The 18,684-nt window shown below is 45.3% G+C and overlaps 1 protein-coding gene across 2 annotated transcripts in view; it reads right to left on the bottom strand.

Annotated features, from left to right (window-relative positions):
- Positions 1 to 18,684, bottom strand: part of LOC138303678 (alpha-2-macroglobulin-like protein 1) — a 400,879-nt gene that overhangs the window by 211,557 nt on the left and 170,638 nt on the right. For both annotated transcript variants that reach the window (XM_069243004.1, XM_069243005.1), the window contains exon 17: positions 515 to 677. In XM_069243004.1, coding sequence (XP_069099105.1) covers positions 515 to 677 — 163 coding nt within the window. The remainder of the gene's footprint in view (positions 1 to 514; positions 678 to 18,684) is intronic.

Here is an 18,684-nt window from a genome sequence, read left to right as displayed (position 1 = left end):
GAATGCCTGGGGATGTTCTTTTTTCCCGTGCAGTGATGCAGTGACATAGAAGGATGGGAATGCCTGGGGATGTTCTTTTTCCCCGTGCAGTGATGCAGTGACATAGAAGGATGGGAATGCCTGGGGATGTTATTTTTTCTACGCAGTGATACAGTGAGATAGAAGTATGCGAATGCCTGGAGATATGTTTTTGACGTACAATGATGCCGTCAGATAGAAGGGTAAGAATCCCAGGGAAAGTTATTTTTGTCCTCACAGTGATGCTGTGGAATCGAAGGACTACTATTTCTGGGGTGTTTTTCTTCAATGCAGTGATTCTTTCAGGTACTTTGACATGCTTGGAATGCTCATTTTTCTATGCAATGATAGAGTTTAATAGGAGGACAGGACATGTTTTGTGGGGGAGGGGGGCTCTCAATCAGTGACACACTGAGAATGCGGGATGATCGCTTCTATGCCCACTCTCAAAAAATGACATTGTTTAAAAATGTAAACAAAGAGACACAGTGCTCACCTGCCATTTCTGGTTTTTGATGCCCCCCAGGCAATTCCATGACTTGCGAATTTTCCATTGGTGGTTCAGCTGTGTATTCTTCAAGCCGGTAATATTGATATTGATGTTCGCACATGATGGGTTTTTTAATATTGGAGTTCGTGAAAACCTTCAAACCGGCTTCCTGTTTCCCAGAAAACATCAACAAGAATTAAAGACCCATCATATAGAAAGACATGTCCCTTTTTGAATCCGAGCATCACGTTTAGGGTTGTTTTTAAAGGTTATAATTGTAGTCAGCAATTTCAGTTGATGTCAGAAGACATTTTGTTTGATGGTAGGTTATGCATCTAACATGAAGGTGACATCACTCCAGGATCCTAATAGAAGCCTGGTACAACGTGCTTGGAATCATACAGCACGTTGTGGCACTACAACAGGGACCATAAGTCAGTCAGCAAGATTAGCGCAGGTACCAGACTTCAAACTGCACCTTGGGGTATATGTAAAAGCCCCTCACGACCGCCTTAGCATCATTTTTTTTACGCTAAAGCAGAGCTAAGGTGGCCTTTTCTCAGCGCCATATTTACAAAGTGGCGCAATGCATGCATTGCGCCACTTTGTAACCCCTTGCACCACATTATGCCTGCGCCAGGCCAAATGTATGAAGCGGGGCATTCTGGCGCTAGGAGGCCCGCAAAAATGTAAAAGATTTCACTGCATCTTTTTTGGCATCATTTGTAACACCTGCTCAGATCAGGCGTTAAAATGACGCTCCCATTGAGACCTATGGGCCTCCTTGCACTTTGCTGCACTAGAGTCAACATTTTGGCACTAGTGTAGCAAAGCGCCGGAATAGCATAAAAAATGTGGACGCTATTGTGCTAACAACCGCCATAATGCACCGTATTATAAGAATGGTGCAACCATGATGTGGTTAGGTGCCGGTAAGGGGGCACAGACAAAGTTTGCGCATCACCTCTGATGCGCCGTTTTTCATAAATATGGAACCCTGACTCTAAACCATAGAAGTCGGCCTGTGGGAGTTATTTTGAATTTGATGGATGTAGGGCATCGACCAAAAAGCAATGGATACCCTGCGACACATACCCGCAGTTCCCCTGCCCCAGTTAGGCCCTGATTCCGAGTGAAGGTCCAGTTTATTGCACTGCATAAACGATGATAGCCAAGGCATGCTATTTATCAGGAGTGATAAATAACACCTATTAAAGATTTCAGGGAATAACATCCAGCTTTTGGTGTTTAATTCACTCAAATCCACAAGGTGCGGTAAATAACATATGCATCCCTGTCAGGGGCATAACTTGGTAAGTAAGATTAAGGGGGAGTGAGTTTCAGATTTTCCAACCCCTATATAATGTTAAAATACATTTTATAAAAGCATGGTGCACGAGAAGCGCTTAAAGGGCAGAGGAAGGGGGGAGGAATGTGGCTTGGTAGGAGTACTGAGAGAAATCACAATAATTTGCAAGATAAACATGTTTGAAGGCTTTCAAAACAGAGAGAGGGAGAGAGACTGTGTATGTTTTTGTCTGTGTGCACGGAAATATTCCTGCTGAAATCTGGCAGTCACCTTACCACACCCAACCGAAAGCACCAGTACTCAACTATTTAACAGAAAATACATTTATTTGGGGGGGGGGGTGTAACTCCCCAAACATCCCCCCTGAAGCTACGCCCCTGCTCTGGAAATTTTCGGCAGGTTTGACCTGCTGACATTTAACGAAGTTTGAGGTGTCTAGCGCATCCGATGATATTCCATCTCGTAGTTCAGACCCATGCGGACACAAGGGTTTACACATGGATCGGAATACACTGACACACTCGTAATCAGGCACCTAGAGGTGAGGAAATGACACTCTTAACATGTCGACCAGCTGCCAATGGAGGTTAACTGACCCTCTTAAGTGTGTGTTGACTGTCCCAGGACTTTTCTGCCTTGGCCTGCTATGCAAGGTCTAGGCATCCCAGGCAGGGAAACCAATGAAAGGTCCCTGCCCATCATGGCTATTGAGATTTTCTTTTATGGAAGCATATCCTTGCTTGGGTGGTTTGTTTCTGAAAAAAGAGAAACAAATACCCAGCAGGCTGAAAAAATCATGGGGACCCGCTCAATTTTAGCTCAATAAAAGTGCATCTAACAAAATGAGGGATGTGCTTTTGGCACAAATTTCCCTGCCAAGCAGGCCGGAATCTCAAATTATGGCAGCTAGTCCACCACCAGGACACAAGGTCAAGAGTCTCTACTGACGTGATTTTCAGGCCAGGCACCCAGGCCTAAATGAGGTTCCCTATTACTACTGCACAAGTGTGACACCAGATAGTTCAATGAGGAAGATAACATTGCAGCAGAAAATTTACATCAGCCTTTAACATCATCACACCAGGAGCTTTATTACCAGGGTCTTAGCTTCAGGAGGATGTTTGGGGTGTGACAACCTACAAATAATTGCATTCTTTGGCTTGGTAGTTGGGACCGGGATATCACTGTGTCAGGTTTTCACGTCGTGAGCCATAAATGAAAGACAAGAGCAAGAAAGAGTGTGAGACAGAGAGACAGAGAGAGAGATATCCATCTGGTGGCTGAATTTTGAAATGTTAGATCAGTTAACCTCGAATCAATTTTAGCTTTCCTACTTGTCAATATTGTGTGATCCTAGAACCATATTTTTTTTCCACAGTCTCCTTCTATTTTATTATCACATGTTAGAGCACTTTTTAATACTTGGGTTCAGGATGTGGGCTGTACATCACCTCTTGTATTTGATTTAATAGACTACAATGTTGCTCAACCTGTCATCAGAAACTAGGCCACATTTAGGGTTCACATGACTATGGTATTCTCTTGCCTCTTAGTTCACTAATGGCATTGTTACTGGGGGACGAGTCATGCATGATTCTGAAAAAAACTCTCACTTTTAATAAATGGCTGTCTATGCAGTGATACAATCAGATGTACTAAAGTGAAGCCCTTGCTAATATGATTTGTAAAAGTTGAGGACTAGAAACATGGAGACGTGCCCACGTGAACTAATTTGACAACTTGACCATCTAGGTTTCTTGTAGCAAAGGCAAGGAGGAGTGCAGGCAGCGAGAATATAGTTAAAGTAGGTAATCTCAGAGCAGGGACATCATGTTGTGTTGTATGTCACCGTAGGCTTGAGTCCCTCAGGGAGAACTACTAGCACCAGATAGGACGTGCACGTGTGTGTCTTCAAGAGGTATGGTTTGGCGTTTTTGCAAGTTAGGTATGGGGTCCTGAGCCTGGTCTGCTATGCCTGTGTCGTGTTTTTCTGTTCTCATTCTCACTAAGAGACTTAAACTTCTTAATTTTTTTATTCTGGATCAGGGACATTACAGCTAAGCTCACATCTTAAACATGATGCACAGTTGTTTAAATAAATATTTTCACAGCAAATGTTACAGTGATATTATCAGTGATACTATAAAATATGTCATGAGTGCTGTAATATCTGGGATAATTGAAAGTGCATAGGGAGGCCGCAAGTTATAGTTATCTCAGGCCACTAGTTATCGTTACTTGTAATAAATCTAACTATAACAGGAGAATTTCTATGGTTTTCCACGTATAAAATGTGATTCTAACTATAACATCTCTGTAACTATTGTTTTTTTAAGTGACTTTCTATGTTTAAAAAAAAATCTATTTCCTAACTATAACATCTGTGTAACCTTTGTTTTGTTCAGTAAATTTCTGTTTTTTTGCGTAAAGTAATTTTAATTACTAAATGTTAATCCAACCACCAATCCAATCTCGCCCGTGGGGGGCAGGGTTGGCCACATGGCCTGGCCTGCAATCAGGCCCTCCGGCCAACCCCCTATAACCACCTAACCCTACACCTTACACTGCCCTTGGCTGTGTGCAATGATGTTGGCCGAAGGGCTTGGCCAAAGACCATGACCAGCAGTCAAACTTCATATAACCACCCAGCACCACGCACGCTCTTTGGCCATGCACGGCAGAGGATGTCCGCAGGGCCTGGCCTGTGGCCTAGCCATGCGACAAACCCTCTATGACCACACCAATCCCGCACCACACATGGCCTTCAGCTGTGTGCAGAGGGGGCTGGCCAAAAGGCCAGGCTTGCAGCCAGGTCTTGAGATCAACCCCCTTTATGCTCCAAACCCCATGCCACGCACAGCCAAAAGGAATTGAAGCGTAAAGGGGCAACATTATTAAGTATATAAATTTAGTGGGGCTGCACAGGCATCCCTGGGACATGAGTCCCCCAGGACCAACAACTCCACACGGCTGCATAATACAAAACGTAGGGAGGCCGCACAGACCACCCCAGTCCCGGGGAGGGACCACCACCTCTCCGGGACAATGCAAAAACAAATTACTGGGGGGTTGCACAGACCGCCCCTGGGCCCCAGGGACCACCACCTCCCCGGGGCTACATTATCAAAAAAACGTAGGAGGGGGCATGCAGACCACCCCAGGTCTCGGGAACAACCACGTCCCCAGGCCAACACAAAAAAAATATATGGAGCTACATTGTCAAAAAAAACCTAGGGGGAGTCAGGCAGACCACCTCAGGTCTTGGGAACCACCACCCCACAAGGGCTACATTTAAAAAAAATATGTTAGGATGCGTGGAACCCCGGGGCCCTGGGGACCACCATCTCCCCGGGGCTATCTTTAAAATATGTATGTCGGGGCTGCAAGGACCTACCTGGGGACCACCACCTCCCCGGGGTGAAATACTTTTTTAAAAATGGTATGGGGGGCACATGGCCCCAGTACCAGGGCTAATTGTGGCCCCTGGGGCCCCATCCTCCAAGACCCAGCCGCATGTTACTGGGTGCCCAGGGGCACCCAGTCTTAAGTTTTGGGACTGCCGTGGGAGCTTCAAGGCCCCCACGGTCCCACTGGCTCCCGTCTCCTGCGGAAGCTGGCATCACTGGTACAAATATCAGCTCCCTGCATGCAGGAGCAATGTTTTCATCTCTTTCCCTGCCTGCATATTAGTGGGCAGGGAAAGAGATGAAAATTCTGCTTTCAGCCAGCAGGAGCATTTTAAAACTCCAGCTTGCTGAAAGCGTAGTTATATTTGCTTTTGCAAGCAAAAGCAAACAGCTACCACATGAGGGTGGGCACCTTGGGAGGTAGCAGGAGCCGGCCCTGGGGGCTGGTGGTCCCCAGGGACATGTATGTTTACAGGATGGTGGCCACATTGCCCCCTCCTTGTAGTCTACTTATATTGCCCCGGGGAGGTGGTGGTCCCTGGGGCTGGGGGGGGTGTGCAGCTCCCAGCATACTTAAATCTATGGCCCCCTGGAGGTAATGGTCCCTGTGGCAAGGGGGCAGCGCGCCTCTCCACACATACTTAAATCTATTGCCCCGGGGAAGGTGGTGGTCCAGGGGCCATGGGGGGGTATGTGGCCCCCGCATACTTCATTATATCTATCGCTCCAAGGAGGTGGTGGTCCCCTGGGTGTGGTGAACTGTGCAGCCCCGCATACTTCATCATTAGATCTATTTCCCCTGGGAGGTGATGGTCCCTGAGGCACGAGGGGTCGCATGAGCCCCCCCACATACTTCAATATACATTGCCCTGTGGAGGTGGTGGTCACTGGGGTGCAGGTGGACTCCGAGCCCCCCCGCATACTTCAGTATATACTGCCCCAGGGAGGCAGGGAGGTGGCGGACCCCGGAGTGCAGGGGGCAGTGCAGCCCCTGCACACTTCAATATACATTGCTCATAAGAAATGGCAGTTCCTAGGGGTGGAGGGAGGTGCATGGCCACCTGCATAATTCTCAAACATTGCCCCAGGGAAGTAGTGGTCCCCGGGACTTCTGACAGCCCTAGGAGGGGGTCCCCATGCGTCCCCTCCTTTTTTTTGCCCACAATACTCCCGGACCTGGCTCATCCAGGGTCAGCATAACAGAGAAATGCTGGATTTTTGCTGTAATATAAAAATAAATACTTTTAAGCCTTGGTGGGTGGGGGGGGCTACAGGGGGACCCGAGAACCAAGACTAAGGGCTTATGGTAAACGTACCCTGCCCACTTTTCTGTTTCTTTAACGTTTGTTTGTGAGACCTGGTTGAAGTGTTGGCTGCAATCAGATTTCTGCATGAGATCGGCAGTATTTGCGATGCCTTAACACCTCTAGATATACAAATTTAGTTTTCTTTTAATATTTAAAGCTTTGTCTGGACCAGGAGCTACCTTTCTGCCAAATTTGGTGTAATCCTGTCCAGCAGTTTGGGCTGTAGTCGTGTTAAAAAATCCTATGGGAAATAAAATGGAGGAAACACTTTTTTGCCTCCCGTCCCTTTTTCTCAGCCCCTCCGCTTGACGGATCACACCGAAACCTTCCATACACAACATGACCCTTGGGCACACTTTTTTTGGAAAATGTCTTGAAGATTTGTAAAATGTTACCAAAGATATAGGCATAGTCAAAAAATGCTTCCTCAATGGAAACTAGGTCGTAACTATAACTACCTAAAGGCATCTATAAATATATTCACCTTAAAAACCAAAGGCTACAGGGACGTTATAGTTAGGCTCACATTTAAAACATACCAAACCATAGGAATTTACCTGTTATAGTTAGTTATCTCAAGTAACTATAACTTGTGTCTTAATATAACTATAACTTCCGCCCTCGCCATGCAATGCTAATTACCCTACAAATTACGGCTCTCATTACATCTTTGGTAACATCATTGATAATACCAATGTAATACGTGCAGTACATTTTGTGATGAAAAAACTGTGTATGGGGGGGTGTATTACATATCTATAATTACTAGTTAACCAAAAAAGAAGTTAATCTGCACCCATAGAAGTACTCCTGAAATGGGTGCAAATAGACTTGCTTTTGTAACTCACAACTATTGGCAGCAGTAGGCTTGTAAAGCTGCACCAGTTTCAAAGTTCCAGGCATATTACTGGCAATCAAAATCCCAAAAGGTGATCAGATGAATGCTTGCAAAACATCTAAGCAGTGGCAATCACTCAGACTAGCACTCCAACCCATCCATTTTCACTCACTGTGCCACTCTAGACAGAGGCCCACATACTGCAAATCTGTGCACCTCTAGACAGAGACCCACATACTGCAACTCAGTACTGACCCTGTTCCTAATGGAAATAGTCTATCTCAAACCTTGGACATCTCACCCCCCTACCCTGCAGCCCACTGTTTTTTTTGTTGAGAAAATTTGAGATTCACACACCCTGAATATCACTGACTATGCTATGCCCCTGCTTATTACAGAAAGTGCCCCATGGGCACAAAACAAACATGTGGCCATATTTTTACATGCCCAGGTCACTTTGGTCCTTTCAAAAGGCCCATAGTTGATTGCAAAGCCCCGTCTGTAATGTGTACAACACTAGAAAACATTTTGCACCTGCAAGATCCCAAAAGGGTGTTCCTTCATTTTCACGGAAAAATCACTCCATAGAAACGAAAGAATGACACTGTTCCTGTATGCCCGGGTCACAAGCACCCTGGAACAGACAGGGAAAGACTGATATTTAATGTAGGAATCCCCCAGAAACCTGGACTAAGACTGTTACAAAAATCCAAGAACCTGACAAGAGATTTTCAGATTTTCAGTTGTTGCACTGCCATTCTGTAGGACTATGTGCTTGGGGCTAATATCAACAAAATGCTTTAATTTATGTCAATGTTTCTAATAAGCGAGAAACCTATTGCTACTTTTAAAACCTAGCACCTTGGAATACATTTGATGGATATTCTTTTTGCAATAGTATTTTTAGGACCATCAGTGACTTATAACCTGCATCTGCTTGTTAGTCAATATCTTGGTAGAGCCTTTTCTATATCTTTACCACTCTGTGCCATCTTGGGAGGGATTGAAGACTGAGTTACAGAATAGTGCTTTTCTTTCTCAATGTGTCAGGTAGGAGCTGCCTATTTAGAGGCAGCCAGTGTGCAGATGCACAGAAGACGTTTGCTGGGATGCACCAACAGTGCCATAGGCAAGTCTAAATGCGCCAGTTATGCTACATTGACGCGGTCCGGGGAGGCATGCTGTTAGATTTTCTAAGAAGCCTCTGCTCTGTATACATTAAGGTATGACTATAGTGATTCATCACTGCAGGTATGGTTTATGTGCAGGGAGGTAGTTATTACAAAGCAGGAAAGCAAAGTGACAAACAGAAAGATATTAGTAACACCGAACCTAGAGGTCCTCCTCAAACCATACCTTTCTAAAGTCAGCTTTTGCCCAAACCTAAAAAAAGGCATCATGGAACTGAAAGGTAGAATGTTTTTGAGTGGGACAGAGGTACTACTGAGTCACAGACCCCTTCAAAGGAGGACTTTTAAATGTCTGTCCACACAGAAATATGAAATACATCTCCTGTTAGATGATCAATGCCTGGACCTGCTTTGCTTGTCTGAATAGCCTCAGGGCCTTATAATGCAGTGATGTTCATTGATAGTGCTACATTAATCCACATGAACACAAAGGAGGGTAAGGGAGGTCTAGCAGCCATCACATGGATGGCATGAATGTAGTTGCTGACTCAGCACTGATGCAGAGGATGGATAAAGTCCTGGCAAACGGACCCTCATTATCTGTATCCTGTGCTATTTGTAATGTATTGCTTTACCACAAAATGTCCCCCCACTTCATTCTTTGAAAAATTGACAGAGGATATCGTTGTCCTGCCATTAAGTTCACCAATGTGAAGGTACTTGGCAGTTTTCATTTTTGGCACAGCAACATTTCCTCTTTTTTCATCTTCACTTTAGCTCTGGGCCAGGAGTCTACACAATCAAAAGGGAATGTTATTATTCTTATCTTTCCCAATGTCCTTGTCAGATCATGCCCTAATTCTGGTTGACATCTTAAGCTCTAACAAACCATGTCCTCCTGCCCCCTAGGATTACCATGTGGCACGCTCATGCGCCTGGTTATAAATTAAACTTGAACAGACCATGTTGGAGTTCAAACAATGCTAGACTCCTATTCCACTAACTAGCTGCCCCTAGTCCTCAGCATTTCTCAGCTATCTGCACATGGTCTTTAAACACTCAAATTGATGGTACACATCAAATTTGAAGTTTGAAAGGCTGTATATTCTGTAGGCTGAAAGAAAATGGCCTTTTCTTCTTAGGCCTTTGTGGCCTATAATCCACAGTATAAGCATCATTAGAACTGCCAACATCAAGCTAGAGTCTCTTACTATGAAAAGTTAACTGATGTGGAAGCTATTAGGGGGAGTTTAGAGAGCTTATTAACCAATCAAGTATATCAGGCAAGCTCCACCCTCCCAAGACCTGTGTGAACATCTTGTTCTATACTTGACTAACAAGATACGCTTCTTACATGACAGCATTAAAAGAGAGCATTGCCTTCTTGATCCGTTTGGGAATACACAAGCTGCCTCTAAGACAGAGCCATTAGTAGAAATTATTTCTCCAATTCAATACCATCAAACTCTCCAGCTGCTATACATCATTAAATCAGTTCCCAACACCTCATTTGTTGCATGCATTGTTCAAAGCTGCTGGAAGAATAGTGTTATTAAACCACTTTTGTAAAAGCCCTATCTGGACCCTAGACTAGAAAGTAACCATAGACCTATCTCTCTCTTACAAACCATAACTAAAGTAGGGCAAAATATCTGGCCCAGTTGATCTCCAGCCACCAGGAAATCCATAACCTGATAGACTTAGTCCAAATAGGCTCCTGCCCAGGTATGAGTAAGAACACTTCTCTGGTTCCCGTTCTAAATGATCTGAGAATGAGTTGGGATCCTGGCCACCCTGCAAGGCTCACCTTGAAGGGACTCTCCACTGCAATTGATATGGTCAACTGTTCATCTTACTTAACCAAATGCAGTGATTTAACTCACAGCACTGCATTTGCTGGTTTCCTTCATTCTTATCTGGGAGCAGTCTGTCACTCATCCTCTCCATCTTTCCATCTAGACCTATCCCAGTTATGTGTGGTGTACTTCAGGAATGCTCACTTTGTCCCATTTAAGTAAACATATACATGAGGCCTTTGTGCAACATCATCAGATCTTTCGGCTTGGATTGGGCATCCTATTCGGACACAACTCTTCTCATTTTTAGACTTGACTATGAATCAGGGAACTTCTTTCGAAAGCCAATCCAAGTAAGTTGGTGCTGCAGCTGTTCTCCCATCAAAACTCGACTCTGAAAATGTCTAGTACATGGCGATCCGAAATAAGACCCTGAGGCAGAACATGGCAATCAGATTGGTTTTGGGCTGCAGAACTGTTAATAGGTATCAAAGCCATGCTGCAAATTGCACTGGCTTCCAATGGAGTGGATAATTGAGTTAAAAACCTTGTTATTTGGGTTCCCCAAGCACCAACTCATCTCAGAAGGGATATCCCGGTGCTAAACACTGCAGAACAAGCAAAGTGAGAGCGTCAAAAAATATAGAGACACTAATAACTAACAGTTTCTGAAAAAAATGTAAGCTTTGATGTAGGTCTCAAATTAAGCGGAAGAATATTTTAGTGGATGGCCATGAGGCAAGTAAAAGAGCAACTAACCATTTTTGCCTTCAGAATACATCTTGAAGCAAAAGTGGCCTAATTGGCCACACTAAGGCTCATATTTATACTTTTTTGTGCCACATTTGTGTCATTCTTTTACACAAAAGTGGTGCAAACTTACAAAATACAATTATATTTTGTAGGTTTGTACCACTTTTGCATCCCAAAATGACACAAATGTGGTGCAAAAAAGTATAAACATGGGCCTAAGTGCTCCACATAATCTGTATAAGAGATTTTTTCTGAAGATAATGAGGGCCTGCATCATAAACAGGCTGATGCATGTGGCAGAGTAGTTAAAAAATGGCACGTTTACGAACAGGTAGCCAGTGAAAAGACTTGAGACTGGTAGACACAGAGGCTTTCTAAGATGCATTGCAGATCGTGCAGGTGGCCAAGCCCAGCCATATTTGAAAAGTGAAAGAGGCAATCAGCCATATTGACATATAAAGCATTCCCATAACCCAGCTGACTGGAGATGGTTGCTAGACGGCAGTGGCTCTTCCGCTAAGGCAGAGGAGTGTCGCCCCACTGCTCTGAGCAGTGCAAAAAAGGAATAATAAAATGATAATCACACAATGTTATTACCATTTTATTTTTCAGGTTAAGTTGGGGCTGGGCTGTGTCACAGGAAGGAGGAGTGGTATGTGCACTGTAAGTGCGCTTGACGACTGGGCCAGGCGTCTTGGGCCAGCCAAACAGAATTGCGCTTAGCATTTCTCTACCCGGCTGTATTGAACAGCCGCGTGGAGACCATGCACAGGCTCATACTCCCTGTGTGGACACCGAACCAGGCTGCTCAGACCAATCATGATGCTGCTGTCATGCTGGTGACAGCAGTGTCGTGATTGGCTTAGGGGAGTCTGGGAACCTGTGTGCTTCTGTGCTGCTGGGAGTCAGGAAGAGAAGAGGACAGAGGAGAAACGGCAGCCATACAAAGGTAAGTGTTCTTTGTTTTTTTTCATCCCCCGCCCCGCCACCCCCATTTCGTAGCAGATGCCACTGGTGCTAGAATGATGGTCTTGGATGCTGAATATTTATCTATTTGAATATCCTCTGCAAAAAACCTTGCTTGTTGCTCATTGGGCTCTACAGGGGACTGGCAACCCCTCTATTCAATCTTGTATTTTACAAAACACTCCATTGGTCAGCATGCCATCCTATGGTTTAGGTCCCTTGCTTCAAGCTGTCTTCAATGGGAGGCAGAGCCTTCTCTGTCTCAGCTCCTAAGCTGTGGAAAAGCTTATCACAACCTCTGTGCAGCAGTACAGTTTGACTCTTTTGAGTTTGCATTGCAGTCACAAATGCAGCTAACATATACATAAGAATAGATCAGATATAGTGAAAAACAGCAAGTTAAAGTTAAAAGTTGACAGAGGGTAAAGCAGTGGTATCCAAACGTTTGAAAAATAAAATTTATCACAATTAGTTTATAAAAATGGCAATGTTTAAGTATGTCTTGACCTATTTAAACACTGCAATTAAGTACTCTTGCCTTTTAAAAAATGCAATAACATGCTTCTGCTTAAAACAAAGGCCTGTTATCCGTATAATGCTTCTTTTGGCCAGAGCCTGGTGCCCCCCCCCCCCGGGATCACTTAAGGTCCCCCAAGAGGGGCCAACCCCCAGATTGAAGACCTCTGGAGTAAAGGAATAAAAGACAGTAATGGCAAAGTATTTCCAATTGTTCTTTTTCTCCAGTATAGATTAAGACTATCTCTTGAGGTCTCATTACATAATCAGAACCAAACATCATTAGGTAACAAGAATACAGTAAGTATTACTAATTCTCCCTATATCAAGGTGTCTGTTGTAATCATAAACCTACAAATGTGTCTGCAAATGTAATGTTTTCGCTCAACAACATTATTATAATCCTAACTATGAATCAATGTTTTACTGAATATTCAGAAACTTTTAGTCAAAGAGAAATAGTCCCCAAATTTTGATGAATATTTGCAGCTGATCATTAGCAATGTGATGTTGATTTGCAGAGCGCGGCTAATCACCTGTGAGGGTAACCAGGTGCTGAGTAGGGCAGGCCTGAGGGTGGAGAAGGGGATCATGCATGTTTCGTCTGGATGAGCCATGTCTTGAGGTGCCTTAAGAAGTCCATGAGAGATGGGGAGGTTTTGAGGTGTCGCAGGAGGTCATTCCAGGTCTTGGCTGTAATGTATGAGAAGGAGCGTCCTATGAATCTGGTCTTTTTGATGTGAGGGAGGTGTGCTCTTGCCTGGGTCACAGATTGAAGGTGTTTGGTGGGTTGGTAGAAGTTGAGGCGGTGGACGAGGTACACTGGACTGGTGTTGTGGAGAGCTTTGAAGGCGTGGGTGAGTAGCTTAAACTTATATCCTTCCTGGACTGGCAGTCAGTGGAGATTGTTGAGGTGTGTGGAGGTAAGGTTATTTCGTGGGATGTTCAGGATGAATCTGGTGACAGCATTCTGGATGGTTTGGGGCTGGTGTAGAACATGGGCTGGGATTCAAAGTCTACTTGCGATAAAAGCCTGGGTGACTGTTCATCTGGTGTTAAGTGGAATCCACTTGAAAATCTTGAGTAGCAGTCACAGGATGTTGAAGCATGATGAGGTGACAGCACTGATCATCCTGCTCATGGAGAGGTTGGTGTCCAGGATGATCCAGAGGTTCACCAAGAGGTGTCCCAGGGATTGCCAAAGATGAAGATTTCAGTTTTGTCTGTGTTGAGCTCAAGGCAGTTGTTTTCCATCCAAGCAGCAACATTGGTCATGCAGTTGGCAAAGTTTGCTTTGGCAGTGCTGGTTGAGACAGTAAGGAAGAGGATGAGTGGTGTGTCCTCAGCATAGGATACTATGTTGATGCCGTGAGCTCTGAAGATCTCCGCGAAGGGTGTCATGTTGAAGTTGAAGAGTGTTGGGCTGATCGACGATCTTTGAGGGACTCCACAGAGGAGTTTTTTCAGTTTGAGGTGTAGGGAGGAGTCTAACTCATTGAACTCTGTCCATGAGGAAATAGGATATACACTTGAAGGTAGGTCCACAGATACCCAAGTGCTAAAACTTTCTGGTAAGTGAGTTGTGGAAGATCTTATCGAAAGTTGCAGCAAGATCGAGGAGGATGAGTGCAGCCATTTCTCATTGGTCGAGAATGTTTCTGATGTCCCCGATGGCCGCAACGAGGGCTGTTTCTATGCTGTGGATGGCGTGAAAGCATGACTGAGGGCTGTCCTGGAGTTGATGGAGCTCTAGGTGGTTTGTGTGTTTAGTATTGATGGCTTTCTACATGACTTTACCTGGAAATGGGAGGAGCAAGATGGGGTTGTAGCTACTGAAGGTGTTGGGTCCACTCTTGGTTTCTTAAATAGGGCTTTGACTTCTGCATTTTTTCCAGGAAGACGCCAAAAGTCCATTGACACGGCTACCAGCCATCCACCATATTATGACCGTAGCCGGAATTCCGCCAGAAGGATGGAGGAATTCCAGCTGCGGCCATGGCGGAGGATGGCAGTTAGGTGGTGCTGCTGCCAGCAGCAGCGCCACGCCAGTAGACCGCTGCAGACTGTATCATGACACATGATATGGCCTGGCGGTGTTCTGCTGGCAGACGCTGCTGCTGGCAGCAGTGCCCCGTCCCGTCTCCTGCCAGAGGACTCCCTGAAATCAGGTAAGTTGGGTGCTCCGACAGAGAAGGGCGGTGCGGGGTGCTGTGTGTGTGGGTGTGTGTGTGTATGTTTGTGCATGCGTGAATGTGGGTGTGTGTTGTGTGTTGTATGTGTGTGCACGTGCGGATGTGTGAGTGCGTGTATGTTGTGTTGCGTGAATGCATGTGTACTTGTATGTATGTCAGTGTGTGTGGACGTGTGTGTGAAATGGATGTATGCATGCGTGGGTGCATGTGGGTCTGAGTGTGTGCGTGAGTGTGTACGATGGTTCGTGAAGGTGCGTGTATGTTTTGGGGGGCTGGAGAGAGGGTGAGGGGGAAACCTGGGAAGTGGGGCGGGGAAGACCCCTATCAGTGACAGGGAAGGAATTCCCTGTCACTGAGAGTGCCTACCGCCATGGTTTTTGTGGTGGTAAGGAAGCCACGAAAGCCACGAATGCCGGTAGGCGGGGTCATAATCCCACGGGCGGGCTAGTTGCAGCCTCCTGGATGGAGACTGAAGTCTCTAGCCAGGCGGCTGTTACTTCTGTGGCGGACGGAGTGGTACATTGGCGGTTTGGCTTGAGCCAAACCACCAATGTCATATTAAAGGGAAAAGTACCGCCAGTCTGTTGGCAGTACATTTCCTTATTATACCGCTATACGCCAGGGATGTAATGAGGGCCTATATGCTGAGAATTGTTGGTAAACAACTCTTCTTGTTCCTAGTGCACCACACCTACATCAACACTAAATGATCCAGGGTTTACGGACCCTCCTGTGAAGTCTTTCAAGGCAGCAGAGCAGACCCAGTGATGCAAGTCTATTTTTTTCTTGTTTTATCCCAACACCCTTTCCCCTCGGAGGCAGTTATTGATTTCAGTCTCTGCCTTGGGTCAGAATAGATGTCCAGCATAGTCTCGCAGTTGGAACCAGGTGCGCATGTGACACCCAAACTGCATCTAGGAACAGACTTATTCAAGTGGTTGTGGGCCATGCTATTAAGCTCCCAGAAGCAATTCCGCTTAGAACTGCCATTGCATCTGCAGTAGCGAAGGCCCTTCTTGGTATCTTTACAAGAGTGGGATTTCCTAAGGGGGTGCTTACTGATAGATGGACCAACTTCATGTCTGCATGCCTAAAAACTATATTGGATGAATGTGGTGTGACTAATAAGATCACCACCGCCAACACTCCCAGACAAATGGTTGAGGCATTCAACAAAACCATGAAAGGCATGATAATGGGCTTACCTGAAAAACTCAGAAGGAGATGGGATGACCTCTTACCTTGCCTCTTGTTTGCACACAGAGAAGTGCCACAGAAGGGGGTTGGCTTTAGCCCCTGTGAACTTCTGTTTGGCCATCCTGTAACGGTTTGCTTAAGGGTAAAGGAAACTCCTCAAAGAGCCCAAACTTGACTTAGTGGATTATGTACTGGCCTGTGTTCTTGCATGGCTGAGTGAGTATATGAAAAAGGCAAACAATAATCTGGAGGCCAGCCAACAGCCTGTCAAGCTCCGATATGACGAAAAGTCAGTACTTGTTGAGTACCAACCAGGCCAATTGGTGTGGGTGTTGGAACCTTTGGCTCTCAGGGCCCGCCAGGACAAGTGGGTCGGGTCCTATCCCATTTTGGAAAAGAAAGGGGAGTTCTCCGTGTAAATTGTCTAAAACTACACCAAGACAAGGCTGACAGGACTATGGTCATGGTCAATGATAGAGACCAGGAGGAGGAAAATGAATCCCTCCCTGACCTACTGTCAAATAACCGAAAAGATGATTCAGTAAAGGATGTTGTGTTCTCAAACTCTCTTACTGCAGAAAAGCAAGCTGATTGCAGGCAAGTCCTAAACCAATTTGCTGAGCTGTTTTATTTGATTCCTGGTCAGACAGCATGGTGTGTTCATGATGTGGACGTAGGTGAAAGCTTACCTGTCTAAAACTAAATTTACAGACTGTCTGATAAAGTCAAAGTCTGCATCAAAGCTGACATCAGCATGGTGCTGGAGTTAGGTGTGATAAAACCTTCTAGCAATCCCAGGGCTAGCCCAGAGGTATCGGCCATCAAACCTCACTCAAAGGGTGATCAAACAGAGATGACATTTTGTGTGGATTAGAGGGGTGTTAGTGCAGTCACTAAAATGGATACACATCTCATACCAAAAGCAGACAAGCTCATTGATAAGGTACGTGCAGCCACTGTCTTGAATACCTTGGATTTAACATCAGGGTATTGGCAAATTGAGCTCACCCAGGGAGCAAAGAAGAGATCGTTTTTTTCTAATAATGAAGGCCACTTTCAGTTTAAAGTGATGCCTTTTGGATTGAAAAATGTTCCTGCCACTTTCCACAAGTCGGTGAAACAAGTTATTTCAGGTCTAGATAACTTAAGTGCAGCATATCTGGATGATTTTGCTGTATTCAGTTCAGCCTAGGAGGATCACTTGGTCAACCTGAGGGAAGTACTACAGGCCCTACAGCAAGCAAGCCTATCTATCAATGCCAGAAAGTGCCAGTTAGGACAGAGCACAGTTGTCTATTTGGGCTACCTTGTGGGTAGAGGCCAAGTGCAACTTCTGCATCCCAAAATCCAGACCATCCTTGAACGGGACTCATACTGAGACTCAAATCAGGGCTTTCTTGGGCGTGACTGGGTGCTGTATGAGGTTTGTGACTGGGTATGGTGCTATTGTGGCCTCTCTCACTGAGATCACCTGCAACAAAACAGCCTAAAAAGGTCATCTGGACCACAGGATGCCAAAAGCCTTTGACGCTCTGAAGGAAGCTTTGTGCTGAGCACCTGTCCTAAAAGCACCAAATGTGGAAAAGAGTTCATTGCTCAAACAGCAGCTTTTGGAAATGTGATTAGGGCAGGGTTGTCCCAAACAAATGATGAGGGCCAGGATCAAGCAGTTGCCTTTATTAGCAGACCTTAGTGAGTAGCATTGCTATGCAATTGAGAGGGAAGCCTTTGCTGTGGTTTGGTCCCTGAAGAAGCTAAGACCCTACTTGTTTGGGACTCACTTCAAGGTTTAAACTGACCACAGGCCTCTCAGATAGCTGGTGCAGATGAGAGAACCCCAGGTTCTTGAGGTGTTCCAGTTCACTACAGGGTATGGATTTCGCAGTGGCATACAGCCCTCGGATTGACTATATCAATGCAATGCAGATTTCCAGGTTCTTCCAATTAGATCATGGGAACCACCAAGAGGGAGGTTAGTTGCTCATCATTTTTCATCGGGGCACATAGGAAAGTGCCCATTGTGTAGGATCACACCCACACATTTGTTTTTCAATGCTGATGGTTACAACTTTGAAAGTGCACTGGAGCCTGCTAACCTGGACCAAATGCCAGTGCTCTCTCCCACAAATATGATGTATGTGAATTGATAATCCCAACTGGCAAGGATGTTAACCCCCCTAGAGGTCCCTAATAAGTGGTACACAGGGCAAGGGGTCATCAGGGCCTGAAGCAATGATTGTGCCACCCCAAGTGACCCAAGTAAAAAGATGACAGCAGCACTGCCATCGCAGACTGCATGAACAGTGAAACCTCTCAAACTTGACTTTGTCCTCACCATGTGTGGCAAGGTCACAGCAGTATTTTTAATATGTGCCATCACCCCTAAGGTAGGCCGTCTGAGCCCAGCAGGCAGGTTGCCTTATATTAAAGATGTGGACATATAAGTGCATGCTTATATGTCCCTATAGTACCCTCTTTCCATTAAGGGCTACAATAAGTGTTCAGGGGACTATAGGATTAACATTGGCTAGCACCAATCAGAACTAAGTTCTATGTTAAGCACAGCATGTTAAGCTCTAATCTTGCCTTTCATGTTCCCCGGGAGGACATCAACCCTCATACCTGAGCAAAGGCCTGTGGTCTGAATCAGCATCTGCAACAGGGCAGTCAGCGTCTAGTTGTTGTTCCCTGGTCGGAATCTCCCTCAATTATGGTCCCACTAAAAAGTGTCATGTTTGGCATCAAAGAACTTGTCTCATCAAATC

The sequence above is a fragment of the Pleurodeles waltl genome, chromosome 7 (genome assembly GCF_031143425.1).
Source record: "Pleurodeles waltl isolate 20211129_DDA chromosome 7, aPleWal1.hap1.20221129, whole genome shotgun sequence".
In the NCBI taxonomy this organism is placed as follows: domain Eukaryota; kingdom Metazoa; phylum Chordata; class Amphibia; order Caudata; family Salamandridae; genus Pleurodeles; species Pleurodeles waltl.
Note: the sequence above shows the minus strand (reverse complement) of the source record. Positions and strands in the feature narration are given on the sequence as shown.